Here is a 15208-nt window from a genome sequence, read left to right on the forward strand (position 1 = left end):
GGACCAACTCTTTAGTCCCTAGAATTATTTTCAGTGTTTTATTGCTATACTATATAGGAATGACATTTTGCAGAATCTAATGCTTTACATGTGCTTGAAACTGCTTTCTCAGCACCATTCCCAAGACTTAGTAGCACAGCTATAAGAAAACCAGTACAGTGATCTGCAATCTGTACTGGCTTACACACTTGAGCTTCTTTATAATGCAAAAGGTAATACACTACAAATAGCATAATTAGGGGGAAAATGGCAAAACGGTAAAGATCAACCAGAGTCTATTTCTTGTGTATGTTCTGGTAAATTTAGGAATTCATCTTTTTCGTATAAATTTACAAATGTAGTGGAATAAAGTAGTTCATAATATTCTTTTATAACTTTTTAATATCTTTAGGATCTGTGATAATATTCTTTTCATTTCTCCTATTTAGAATTTGTTCTCTTTTCCCCTCTTCTCTCTCCCCCCTCCTCCTCCTTTCCCTCTGCCTGTCTCCGTCCTCCCCCCGCCCCTCCTTTCCTTCCCTCTCCCTCTCTGTCAGTCTTAGTAGGTAGGGGTTTATACATTTTATACATCTGGAGACAGATAGGTTCAATCCCAATTTGCTACTTTTATCTATTTGGCTTTAAGCAAGTAACTATTTTACCTCTCTATGCCTTGTTTTCTTTATCTATAAAATGGAAGTATTGTCCTTAAATATTTATAGATAGATTTAAATGAGATAATGAATATATAGGTTTTATCATAATGCTTAACCTAAAGTACACATCAATGTACACATAATATTTTTGCTTAGAGTTTTAAGATTACCTTATTCTACTCTCTTTTACAGAAATGCCAATGTGGTAACATTCTGGCATGTTTTTATACTCATTCCCTTTTCATTTGGGATGTTCACTTGTTATTGAATTCTAGTTCTTTATGTATTCTGGATAAAAGTCCTCTATATAAGTCAAATATAGTACCTATTTTGTTACATATAAATACTGTGACAATATATTTTCTCCCAGCCTGTGGCTTGCTTTTTCATTTTCTTATTAGTGTCTTTTGAAGAGCAGAAATTTTCAATTTCTAAAATGTTTTTAGGTTCTCCTTGTGAAATAATTGCAGACTTATGAAAAACTTGGAAAAATCGTACATATAATTCCCTTTCATTTTGTTTTCCCAAATGTTAATATAGTCACAGTACAATTACAAAACCAATTAACATTGATATAATACTTTAAACTAATAATAATTTTAACTAACTTTAATCTACAGACCTCACTTAAATTTTTTCAGTTATCATACTAATGTCCTTTTCCTGGTCCAGGATCCAATCAAGAATCTATTTTGTCTGATATGAATATAGTCATGCCACCTTTCTTATGAGTAACATTTCTGTGGTATATCTTTTTCTGTCCTTTCATTTTAATCTGTCTGCATTGTTTAGAGTCCAATAGACAACATGTATTAGGGTCTTACTTTTTTATCCAGAGTGACAATCTCTGCCTTTTAATTAGAGTGTTTGCATCATATATATATAGTCGATGTTACTATTGATATGATTGGGTTTAAATCTACCATCTTGGTATTTGTTTTCTATTTGTCCCATCTGTTGTTTGTTCCTTCTTATTACCCTTTCTTTCGGTCTGATTTTAGATTCGTTTTATGATTCCATTTTACCTCTACTGTTGACTGTACCACGTACATACATTTTTTTTTTTTTTTGCTAATTGGTTTAGGGTTAATAATATGTATTTTAAAGTTGTCACAGTCCACCTTCAAATAATATGCTACTGCACATAAAATATAAGGACCTTCTGAAATACTTCTATTTCCCTTCTGTCTTTTGTGTATTATTGACATATTGCTTCTACATGTTAAAAATCCACGATTATTATATTTTTGCTTTAAACAATCACTTATCTTTTAAAGAAATAGAGATATGAGAATGAAATGCCATTTTGTTTATTTATATGTTTATCAGAAAGAATATTTGGGTTTAAGCATATTTGAATTTTTAACTTCATGAGTGAAGATAATCATTTCCCTAACAAGAAACTCTCCTCTTCTTGTATTAGATATGCTTTGTTTTATGTTGTGTGAATAGTTTTGAAACTTAATTACTTCTAAAATAGCTGTACCTATATTAATACTGTATCTGAATGATAGACCCACACTGATCTAGTTTTTTGAGAGTATAATGAAAGCTAGGAATTCTATATTAGAAAACTTTACATAAAATGTCTTACATGGACCCTTGGTTTAGAACGCTTTTTTGAAATAGATATTCCTACATTCATAATATTTTATCACAATCTTTTGCGCCTTAAGACAGTTCTTCTGACTACTGGTACAATTCTAATAAGGCCTACCAATACTTTGGTTTTGTGTATAAAAAACATAAATGTTCAGTTTCATAATTTGTTACAAAATTGGGACATATGTAACCATGATACAGGTAAGAATTGGGACATTGCTAGCACTCCCAAAGCCCCCCAATTGCCCCTTCTCTGTCACGACCCCCTCCCTTCCACCAAGGGTTAACTGTTACCTTGAATTTTATGGTAATTTCTTTCTTGCTTTCCTATATAGTTTTATAAGCTAAGTACTCTACAACAAATATATTCTATGTTTTTTCTTTTTCAACTTCACACAGAAATAGTATGGAGAAGATTCAGTATGCTAATTAATTCAAAGTAGTGAATTATTATATTTTTCTTCTTTTTTATAATTTATCATTCAATTTTCAGTTTATCAGTTAAAATATGTAACTTTGTACTCACCTAAATATTTTTAAATAGTTTTGGTGTATAAGACAATTTACAGAGATTCTAGCCTTTTTGAAAATTAGTACTTCCTAATTGAGCAGGGTTCTTGTTCACAATGAAAAATGGTCATTTCATGTGACAGCGCCCTCTACTGTCATCAGTGCAGATTGCATTATGCTGCTATGTTTTATTCTGTGAGGAGGAAACAGTAATTGATTTTTTGGGTGATATTAAACTAAATAGGAAATGCTCTGCGTATTGAAAGGATTAAAGACTTTCCTCACTTTATGCTGAAAAACAGATACTTATGCAATATATAATTTAAACATAATTATGTATGCAATATATAAATATAAAATATATATTTAAATATATAATATATTTAAAGAATTCTAAGCTATATGCAAGTGTGTATTATTACACTTAAAACTTTGCTACCCAAAAATAAATGCAAATTAAGAATTTTTAGATGTCATTTGAAGAAAATGAACACTCTAACATACATAGGGTCTGGTGTTCATCCTATTAGACTTTTGCATTGTCTTCATATTCATTACTCATCTGTGTTTGGTCATAGTTAGGCTTAGGACAAAAGGCAAAAATCACAGGAAGAATAAGCAGAAATTATTTAATCTTTTCATACTGCTAAATTGCCTTGTTACGTTAATCTTAAAATGAAAGAATTATAATCTGTTCTTGAGCCTCATTAAATAATTAATTTTAGTTGTTATGAAATGTCTAAGGATACTGCCGTCTATCAGATACATTCAATAATATACCATATGTATTCACAGAGCAGTTTCCAGTGAAAACATATTCATTTGTGGACCAATTCTTCTATAAATGGTGTCTTCATTAAACATATTTTTAGAACCAACATACACCACTAGACATAGCCATTCACAAAACTTTATGTCTCGGTTTTTTGTTTCATTTTTCTAGTGATACATTTTTATGTTTTACAGAATTATTGGTAATTTTGATTACCAATACCACAGTTGATTAGCAATTAAAAAAAAAAAGCATGAAGAAGGAACTGATCTTGACTGAGGCCACAAGAGGTGGGAAAAGGAGGTGGATGGGAGTTAGTGAGAAATTGGTAAAGGGCCACAAAAAATGATTACATTGTATAATGATAAATATAGGAATAAAAAAAATAAAGTTATCAGAATCCCCATTAAACAAACAAACAAAAAAACCCCCTGATTCTTCACTATTGAAGTTTGAAAAGCACTGTCCTAGTCTACTCAGGCCTTTTAAAACTCACATTCCAGAAGCAACTATGGAGTTCTTAAAAGTTAGAGGCTAATAGACAGTATTGCCTACGGGACAAACTACAGAATATCTGCTTGTTTCAAAAGGACACCAAAAGCTTTCATGGCATTCTGCTAAAGATAAATTCCTTTTAAAGTATATATGTTGGCCCTTTTTAGCTTGTTTAACTTTCTTACCTTGGAGAATTGCCTGGAATTCACTCAACTGACATTTTCATCCATGTCACTCTTCCATTACCAATGGAAAGTAGTTCAGCAGATGGAGATACACTTAATAAGAATATACAAAAGAAATGAGCTCATACAGCATTCTAACACTGCCCACTTCTCCAAGAAACCTGTAAGCACCAGCCAATAGTAGATGTAATGAATATACATGTTGGAAACACTCAGGCCTACTTGGCGTATATAGACCCTCATAATTAATTGCATTATAATTGAGTTATAATTTTCATGTAAAACATTTCAAGAGAAAATGACTTTTTAAAAGCATATTTTAAAGCAACAGACTAGCTTGTGAGTATAAATTGGCATTCCTTAATGTTCAGAATCTAGTCTTTCAAGCATTATGTTTCCATTTTAGTGGCAAAATTGATATGAGAAAATGAAAAGCTACACATGTGATAAAATGATTTGCTTCCAATTTTTTGATCTGCCTTGACAAATTAAAAATATTTAGAGTGAAATAAAAATTAAGAAAATATTTATATGTACAGAAGTTTTCTATTGCTGCCAGAACATTACCACGAATTTAGTGGCATAAGACAACTTTTATTTATTGTCTCACAGATGTGTAAGTCCAAAATCTGGCTGAGCTCTGCTGGTTTCTGTAAAACTTGTCTCACCAGGCCAAAATCAAAGTGTCAGTTGGACTGAGCTCTGAAGACTGCAGGGAAGGATCCACTTCCAGGCTTATCCAGGCTGCAAGTGGGAGAATTCAGTTTCATTCACGTGTAGGACTGAGGTCCCTGTTTCCTTGCTATCAGCTGGGGTTGAGTCTTTGTTCCTAGAGGCTGCTTGCATTTCTTACTATGCCTCCCATGTGGCCCCCTCCAGCAGTGATGGATCAAGTCCCTCTGCCACTTTGGATCTCTCCTATTTACCCAAGCAGCTTCTCTCTGACTCTAGCTGGGGAAAGTTCTCTGCTTTTAAGTGTTATTTGATTAGATTGTGCCCACTCAGATAATCTCCCTATTTTAAGGATGTAGCCTTAATTACATCTGCAGAGTCCCTTAGACCACGTAAGGCAACACATGCACAGGTTCCAGGGATTAGGGAATGGGCATCTTTTCAGAGTCATTCTACCTAGCACATACAGGCTTGGCATAGAGAACACAGTTGCCAGATTTGCTGCTAACTTTTATATTCCTATATGATTACCAGTGAAAAGTGGTAACTTTGTTATTCTAAGTTAACTTTGTTAACTGTATTTTTATCTTTTTTAGATACTTTTTAGAAAATGTTAGTAATAGTTCCCCTACATACCTAATTTTAAAAGAGGTTTCTCTAGTAAAGAAATTATTTTAAACATAACTATAGTATGGTTTCTTAGATTTGTTTCAAGCTCAAGATTCCAGAATGCTCTTTCGGAGGTATTTAGAACACTTATTCCTTGATTCTACTTTTTGTCTAATTTCAGTCATTCTTAAAAAATGTGGGGAAGGGGAGAAAAAAATTTCTCAGAAAATAGGAAATGACAAAAAGACTGCTTGGCTTTTTAGCTTTTGGCAATCAAAAGTATGTAAACATTTTAATTACATGTTTATATTTAATTATATTTTATATATATTTTATATATATTTAAAGTTTATATTAAATATTTAATTTTTTCTGTTGAATTTGGTGCAAGAGAGAAACTGAAATTGTATATTTTATTTTTTTTTGAAATAGTTTCAAACTTACAGAAAAGGTATAAGAATGATACAAAGAACTTCCCTATACTATCCTCATATCTACCAATTCTTAACATTTTGCTATTTTGCAACATATTTATATTGTTTTCTCCCAGACTCAGAATAAATAATCAAAGTATAATACAGTCATGCACCACGTAACGTTTTGGTCAGTGACAAATCACATGTAAAACAGTGGTGCCATAAAATTATAATGGAGCTGAAAAATTTCTATGTTTAGATATGTTTGGATACACAAATACTTACCATTGTGTTACAATTGCCTACAGCATTCAGTACAGTAACATGTTTGTAGCCTGGGGATCATAGGCCATATTATATAGCTTATATGTGTAGTAGACTACAACATGTAGGTTTGTGTAAGTGCACTCTATGATGTTCCCACAACAGGAAAATCACCTAGTGATGCATTTCTGAGACCCTAAAGCACTGTGTTCAGTAGTTACTTGGATTAGTTCACTATTGTTGCTGTTTTCCCTTCTGTGGTATGATTTCATTTGAAATACTTTGGTTCATTTAGTTCAGTTTTAATTTCTTTCTTTCTTCACATTTTTTTTTTAATGTAGTCACATCTATCAATCCTTTTTTTTTTTTTTTTTGGCATCTGGATTTTGAGTGGCAGTTAAAAAGCCTTTCCATACACCCAGGTTATACAGGAATTCATTCACATTTTCTTCTAGTGATTGTATAGTTTTGCATTTTACATTTATGTATCTAATCCATTTTGGGCTTATTTTTATGTATGGTTTGACTAATGGATCTTACCGAGGGTACTTCAAAAAGTTCATAGAAAGATTCATAATACCTTTATTTCTATTTTTCCATGAACTTTTTGAAGTACGCTCATATATATTTTTTTTCAAATGGCTATTTCTTCCAACACTATTTTTTTTTTTTCCTTTTTGTCTTTTTTTTGTGTCCGGCAACGGATCGCAACCCTCAGTGTCGCGCCCGTACCGGACCGGAAACGGGATCGCAACCCTCGGTGTTGCGCCCGCACCTCGCTCAGCCAGTGAGCGGGAACCGGTCTGTATGTGGGATCCGAACCCTCGGCGGGAGCGCCGCCGCGCTCCCAAGCAGCGCACTGTAGCAGTGCGCCACCGGGCCGGCCCCCCAACACTGTTTTTTAAAAAGGTCTTCTGTGTTCTAGTGATTTGACATACCACTTTATCATATCCTACCTTTCCACATGTAGTTGGGTCTGCTGATACATTGTCTATTCTGTCCTATTATTTCTACATTTTCTCTAATTAATGCTCTGATAACTACCTTATGCATAGGCTTTATCCATATTTCAGATTATTTTCTAAAAATAAGTCCTGTAAGTAGTACAAGTATTTAATCGAAGGGTATGAAAATGTTCACAGCTTTTGACACATATTGCCAGGTTGTCCTCCAGGAAAAATTCTACCAATTTATACTACCACCATCAGTAAATGGGTGTCTGTTTGGGAGCATCCTTTCTTATAATGAGTGTAATCTTTTAAAAGATTTTTTCTAATTTTGATAACCAAAAACTATATTTCAATTTTAAATTGAAATATAAATTTGAAATTATAAAATTGAAATTATATTTCAATTATATTTCAAAATTATAATTTTTCAAAAATTATATTTCAAATTATATTTCAATTTGCATTTTTAGAGATTTTTGGTAAGGCATAAATTTTCATATACTCATTGATTTGTGTGTGTATGTGTGTGTGAATTGTCTGCATTTCCTTTTCCCATTTTTCTTTTGGGGTATTGAACTGTTAATACACCAGATGAAAAACGTTTTTAATCATCTGTCTCCCTAGTGAAATAAAATTCTCAACTATGCAATTTAAAACCTGCCTATCTAATTTTTTCCAATCTCTAACATTGCTTTCATGAATATAAATAACTCTCTGCCCAGGTATTAGCGTTTCCAGCTGCTACACATTAGTTCAAAGTATATTACAAAGAAAGAGAGCTGTAGACATGCTTATCCCAAGGGAACTTACTGTAACAGGTGGCCCCTTTCTTAAAATATGACTTAATAAATAAAAGGCAAAATATATGCATAATACACATACTTGCACAAACCCAAATAAATGCATGGACACATACCACCCCCCACATTCCCAAAAGAACTAATTCCATGTGGACTTGGAAGTGCCTGTTCTTTGAATATGAGATGCCCACCTCAGGAAGCAGTCACATTGCCCGTGTTACTGTTTTGTAGTTACCACCACATTACTTGGAAATTCTTATTTTAGAGCCTGTGATATCAAGAAAATTCAGGGCTAGCTGATTAGTCCAGTTGGCTGGAGTGTGGTACGGGTAACACCAAGGTCCAGGGTTCGATCCCTGTACCATTCAGCCACCAAAAAAAAATAAAAGAAAGGAAGTCTACCTCTGATCATGCTAGGATTACTAACTGGATATTAAAAGCACACTTGAATATCACAAAACATTTTCCCGTTAGCTCCTTTCTCCCACTCTACCACCACCAAGTGCGCACACGCACATGCACACAAAATTAAAATTTTCACTGTTTCAACCGTACACCTTCTTACTCATGCAATCTCTTTGCATAAAATGAATGGAACCTCATGAAGCCAATCATCTGAGAATTGAAAGTCAGAAAGGTGAGATTATAGGGAGAATGTTCGGTTCTTCCCTTCTATTTTCCATAGTTTGTCTTGTGATGTGATAGCAGCTAAAAAGCATAAGAGAGAAGGTGCCAGGAAAGTATGTGTGCAGACAAATAAGTATTTATGTTCAAGGCATTATTTTAAAGTATTATTTGTGGTCAGAGATGCTGTTACTAATTATATAACTTTGTATAACATACTTCCCCATGTCGGCATAGTTTGCTCTGTTGTCTTTGGTTGTTAATAATGCAATTGTAAAAGGACTAGCCATTTCTAGCCCCAAACTGAAGTTTATTTAAATCAATGATTCCAGACTTTAAATTTGTGACATCATGTTAGTTAATTTTGTAACATCACTGCTTTCTTTGAAATTTTATTTATGCAGTTACTTATTTTAAAAATTTTTCCTTAAGAAATCTTAGAGGGATAAGTGTCTGTTTTTAAATAAATCAGCTTGAAATCTGCTGTGTTAGCCATATCTATAGTAGAACACAACATTATTTCTACCTTTATTTGGAAGTATAAACATTGCATTTGTTTTGTAGTCTCCATTTATATAACCAACATTGAGGAAGGATAGTATAGTATAATTTGCTGGGTTTCACAATGTGAGTATAGCTCTTTTGGCTTGAATACTTTAGAGATTGAGTGATTTTATTCCAGGAAACAACTTTATATTACCTCTCTAGCCAAAATACTGTTATTTTCCTGGCCTACCCATCAATATGGTCAACTGAATGATAATAAAAGCTAGTACACAAAGTTTAATATGTGGTAGGCTACAAAATATGACAACTTCTATATTTCCAAATAAAATTATCAATAGTACTATATGTTCTACTGTAGATATTGTTGAGGCAGACAATTTTACATTGATTTTTTTAAACACACAGACACGGTCCCTCTGAGATTACCTATAAAAGAATTGTGGAGTATATATGTTCTAAGTATCTGTGATATATTAACTCATTTAATATTCAATTCTATGGCATAAGTACTATCATTATACCTATTTTATAGACAAGCAAACTGAGGCCCAAAGATGTTAAATAACTTCCTAAAACCTGGAAATGAATCTCCTCATCCTCCTTATACCATGTGAATTTTTCCTTTGCTATACTTTACAGGGTGTAGTATGCAGCCAGTCCAGTGGCCATGCTATGACTCGAAGCCAAGCAATCTGGCTCCTGAGACTATGTGCTTCACATCAAAACTGTACAGTCTCCCAATCCAAGTGTTTATGTGTTTCTATCCTTTCTCACAGAGTTTGCTAGAAGTACCGTTGTTTAATAATAAATATTTTTTAAAACTACTTTTCTTATATAACATTTATTAAAAACTTCTGCTATGGGTTGAATTGTGTCCCCCAAAGGTTCATGTATTAACCTCCACTGTAAGTGTTGAGGGTGGGAAATCATATTATGGAAATTGAAAGGTGGGGCCTTTGAGAGGTGATTAGGTTGTGAGGGCCATGTCTTAGTGAATGGATTGATCCATTCGCTGAGTAATAAGTTGATGGTTTAATGGGTGGTAATGGGCATGTTTCTGATGGTAATGGGCATGTTTCTTTACAAAGAGAGTGAGGGAGCACTCTCTCGCTTAAGCCATTTGCCATGTAATACCCTACATGGCTGTAGATCCACCATGAACAACACCCTCATCAGATGCACCTCCTGGACTATGGACTTCCCAGGCTCCCAAACTGTAAGCAATAAATGTTGTTTCTTTATAAATTACCCAGTTTCAGGTATTCTGTTATAAGCAACAGAAACAGACTAATATAACTTCATATTTTAGTAAAATATTATTTCTTTTTAAAATTGTTCTTCTCGAGTACATTTGTTCAAATACCTGAAACTTATAGTTAACTCATCAGAAAGTAAATAGCACACTGAATGGTCCTTCCAGGTATTATGAACACTTGACTTTCCATCACTTGTCAAAGGTGACACTCTTTCCCCAGTAATGTGTAGTTTTTTCTATAATATTGTTCCATCCACACAGTAACAGGAAGCATATCTACATTTGATTAATTTCATCCCTTCTCTACCAGGATGTCAGGGTAAACATTGCCGGTAATGATTACACTAACAAACAGCAGACACTTACAGTTCTTTTACTTGTCAAAATAAGAGTTTAATATGATTATATAAACTGAGTCTCTCATAAGTCTTCAGAATAATAAGAGCTAAGTAATAATAAGAGCTATTTAATTCATTCTTTGAAAAGTTTTATAGGATTGGATTCAATATTAACAATACTCCTCTGTGCAAAGCTACTGGACATTATTTCTGTAATTTCTATTCCTCCTTAATTTTGAAATTGTTTTCTGTTTATTATAACAAGGTAGTACTCCTCTCACAATCTGGGGCTAGACTCAGATTCTACTGAGACTTGTTCTTTCTTGTTCCCCATTTAAAAATTATTTATTGAAAACTACTTTTTTCATAGCTATTTGCCTCTGGAAGCAATTGTTCGTAATTGAGGCATATTTTCTTTTGTAGAAATTCACAGCTGTGAAGAGGTTTCCCAGTGGGTTAATAAATAGGTTTTTGTCAGAATCCTCTACTTGATGTTTCTCCAGATTAAAAAGGGTCAAAGACCGAGCCTGTTCTGGGAGCTAATAGAACCAAATCACCTGCAGTTTAACATTTAACACTTTGGAAAGCCAAATTAGCTTGAGGTCTTCTTTTCTGTAATGAATAGTTTGAAAGCAATAGTTTTTCTTTAAAATTAAAACTCAGACATATTGGTGCACATTAGGTTTTAATGTAGTGAAAGCTTATCATTGAAGGATGCAGTCAAAATAAACCTCACAGGCAGCATTTCCTAAATAGTATAGCTTTGCTCAGTCTGTTGATAATATACAAATATTTAACTGGCAAATGTGAAGCCTTTCACCATGCCCACCAATTTCTTTGCATTAACTCCCTTTTGTTGTTCCATTTGCTTATTAATCACCCCACAGTTTGAGGAAAATGAACCCCTACTGTAGGAAATCACTGCTATCAGTCTAACCCAAGCCCCTATCAATCTTCTTATTGGTATCCCTGCTTCTACTCTTGTCTAGCTAACTACTGCGTGTACCGTGAGGTTAAGCACGCACATATTAAAGACAAAGTGTCTGGATTTAACTCCTGGCTCTGCCATAGCTGTATTGCCTTGAGTGAGCTCTTTAACTTCTGCTCCGTTTCCCCATCTGTAAAATGAGGATATTACTTTACCTCATATGGTTGTTCTGAGGATTAGTTAACAATGTTCCTTAAATTGGTATAAGTGCTATTAAATGCTAAATAAAAAGTCTTCATACAGCAACCAGAGCAACCCTCAAAATGTCAGATATTAATCCCTTGGTTGACCTCTTCTAAATAACTTCACACTTAAAAAATAAAATTGGAACTCCTTACTAAGGCCTTTAAGTCTACTTCTCTGGTTTCATCCCCCCTTTGCTTCCTCTACTACGGTTACTCTGGCCTGCTCCCAAGGTACTAAGTAGTTCTACTTCAAAGCCTTTGCACTTGCAATTCCTTCTTACTCGAACACTATCTCCCCAGATTTTTGCATTGCTCACTCCCCTAGGTAGCTGCTCAAATATGCTGAGGCCTTCTTCATCTAAAATAGCACATCCCCAACACACATTCCTTATTCATTAGTTCCTTGCCCGTTTTATTTTTCTTTAAGCACTTCTCACCACTGACATTTTACGAGGGTACTTCCAAAAGTTCATGTTAAGATTCATATTATCTTTAATTCTATTTTTCCACAAACTTTTTAAAGTACCCTCATATTGTTTAGTACCTTTTTCTTCAAACTGGAATGTAAGCTCCTGAGTACAAGAATTTTATTTTGGTCACTCCTGTAGTGTCTGCACCTATACCACCACCTGGCATTGGTAGTTCTTAGTAAACATTTGTAGATAGATGCTAGGTTAAACCCCCCTCTCCCCCAATTTTTCTTTTTTTTCCTGAGGACCTTAACTGAATATGGTTTTTTTTTCATGGTATGCACCTAACATATCCTACTCCCACACTTGCACTTGATCCAGGGTTTCTCATTAGGCCACTCACTTTAGAAAGATAAACTTTGGGCTTTTAGAAAAAAACATAAAGAGTAGGTTCTTATTTGTAAAGTAAAGGATAAGCAAACACAGCATAAGTGTTGATATTTTTTTCAAAGGGAAGTATTAAGTACTATGTAGCAAATTAAATTGTAGATGAAAGAGCCACATTTTCTAACATTCAGTTTTTAATTTATCTACCTGCATTAGTCTGTTTCTGTTGCTTATAACAAAATACACAGAACTGGGTAATTTATAAAGAAAACAAAATGTATTTGCTTACAGTTTCTGAGGCTGGGAAATCCAGAGTCCACCTGATGGTGGTGACAGTGATCCAGGGGTCTCACATTGCAAGACCGTGGAAGCAGAGAGTGCAGAGGGAGACAGTCTCCTCTTCTTTTAAAACCCTCAGAACCACACCCCTGACCACCATTTTTAATCCAATCACCACAGCACAGCCCTATAATCCAATCACCTCTTCAAGGCTCCACCTTTCAATTACTGTAATACGATTTCCCACCCTCTTAACAGTCACAGTGGGGGCTAAGTTTCCAATACATAAAACTTAGGGGACACAATTCAAGCTTCAGTGAGTTTTGGGGGAACATAACTCAATCCACTACAACACAATTCAAGCTTCAGCACAATTCAAGCTTCAGTGAGTTTTGGGGGAACATAACTCAATCCACTACACTACTTACCTGTGATTTTATACAGATCACGAATGGGTAGTAGTACTTTGATTATAGCATATATGTGTAGTTACAAGTTTTTCTTTTTTCTTTTGCAGGTTAATGACTCCAGAGAGTGAGATCAGATTTGTCCACAAGGAGATGGGTATAATACCAAGCTGGGGTGGCGCTTCCCGGCTGGTTGAAATAATCGGAAGTAGACAAACTCTCAAAGTGTTAAGTGGGGCCCTCAAACTGGACTCACAAAAAGCTTTAAACATAGGAATGGTCGAAGAGGTCTTGCAGTCTTCAGATGAAACTAAATCTCTAGAAGAGGCAAAAGAGTGGCTAAAGCAGTTCATCAAAGGGCCACCGGAAGTAATCCGAGCTTTGAAAAAATGTGTTTCTTCAGGCAAAGAGCTATGTTTAGAGGAGGCATTACAGAACGAAAGAGATCTTTTGGGAACGGTTTGGGGTGGACCTGCAAATCTAGAGGCTGTAGCCAGGAAAGGAAAATTTAATAAATAATGTTTTTAAAAATACTAATGTACAAGTAAAGCTCCAATGATTAATATGTATAAAAGTTAAATGATATTAAATATGCACATCAGAATGACTTTGAAGGCTACGACCAGTATTCAAATTTGTTTTTAATAATTTTTTGAATATCTGAACTCGTTGACCTAGTTTTTTACCAAATAATCATTTGTAAAGTAAAGATTCCAAGTAATCTGGAACATTTGGCTAAAATATACAACGCTTTTGGCTTAAAAATTATTGCTATCAATTTCTACATTCCTGTAATAGTTCTTAGCTTATAACCAAAGATCAGTGTTTAAAAGGAAAAGCTTCTACACAAAACCTATTCCTTGGGTTATTTTTCATAAGATTTTTGTTCTGTCTTACCTGGAAATAATTTACAAAAATAACTGCCTGAACCTTGGAGTTAAAGAACAAAAGTGGACAGGGATCAGGGGACAAGAAAATAAAAGTTATGATCAATCATTTTCTTCTGTTCCAAGCTGCTGGAATAAAAGTCATGGGAAATAGCCCTTCATTTAAAAAAAAAAATACACCCTATTACACTCTACAAATTTGGAGGCTAATTTGATGTTTTCTATTAGTTTTCTATTTTAAATAACCTACTAGTGAAAGCCGTAATAGGGAAAGTCAACTGACTCTACAAATTTGCCATTCGTGTGACCTGGGATTTCCAAACTAGTAATAAATACTACTGCCAATGTAGTTTTAAAATTTGAAACTACTCAAAGGGACTCATGAAGTATCCTGCAACATAAATTTGCATTTTACATCGGATTTCTATTTTTTTCCTGAAAAACAGCTAACCTTTCTCCTTTTATAACTAGGTATCTTTTAAAAGTTAATTTAATAAAAATATACAACTCTGACTTTTATGATCATCCCAGTAATAAATATATGCTTTTTAAAAACTTATAAATCAAAGAATTAAGTCCCAATTCTAACCTTTCACAAGAGGTAAAAGATCATTTCCAAGTAGTGACAGTTTTTATTTGCTAATGTAACATTCAATTCACATTTGAGCATCATAGTAAAAATAACTTGCATATGCTTTATCAACATGATCCTATTTTTTTGTTAGGAAACAATAGTAAAATAAACTTTTTTTAACAAAGCTAAGTTTATTAAACTTGTGCAGAAAGGAAATACTTCACACCTTAACAGAGTTTTACCTTAGAGATACTATACTTATAGGGCTTTAGAGCCTAGTACCTTAGGGGTACTATGTTTATAGTGCTTTAGAGCCTAGGCTGTATGATTTTAAGGTGGATTTGACAAGTACAGAACTGGTTGGGACTGGGCAGAGTTGATGACCTAAAATCTTTGGGTTGGTGACCACAGTGTCTTGAAAGTACTGATGAGCAAGCACGTTACTTTTTTTTAAGAG

General features: G+C 34.0%; 1 protein-coding gene across 2 annotated transcripts in view; it reads left to right on the plus strand.

Moving 5' to 3' along the window:
- Nucleotides 1-13955, plus strand: part of ECHDC1 (enoyl CoA hydratase domain containing 1) — a 45830-nt gene extending 31875 nt beyond the window's left edge. For both annotated transcript variants that reach the window (XM_008564965.1, XM_008564959.1), the window contains exon 6: nt 13401-13955. In XM_008564965.1, the coding sequence (XP_008563187.1) occupies nt 13401-13809 (409 nt within the window). In that variant the 3' untranslated portion in view covers nt 13810-13955. The remainder of the gene's footprint in view (nt 1-13400) is intronic.
- Nucleotides 13956-15208: the final 1253 nt, after the last annotated feature.

Source organism: Galeopterus variegatus, unplaced genomic scaffold, assembly GCF_000696425.1.
Source record: "Galeopterus variegatus unplaced genomic scaffold, G_variegatus-3.0.2 Scaffold193, whole genome shotgun sequence".
NCBI classification, from domain to species: Eukaryota; Metazoa; Chordata; class Mammalia; order Dermoptera; family Cynocephalidae; genus Galeopterus; species Galeopterus variegatus.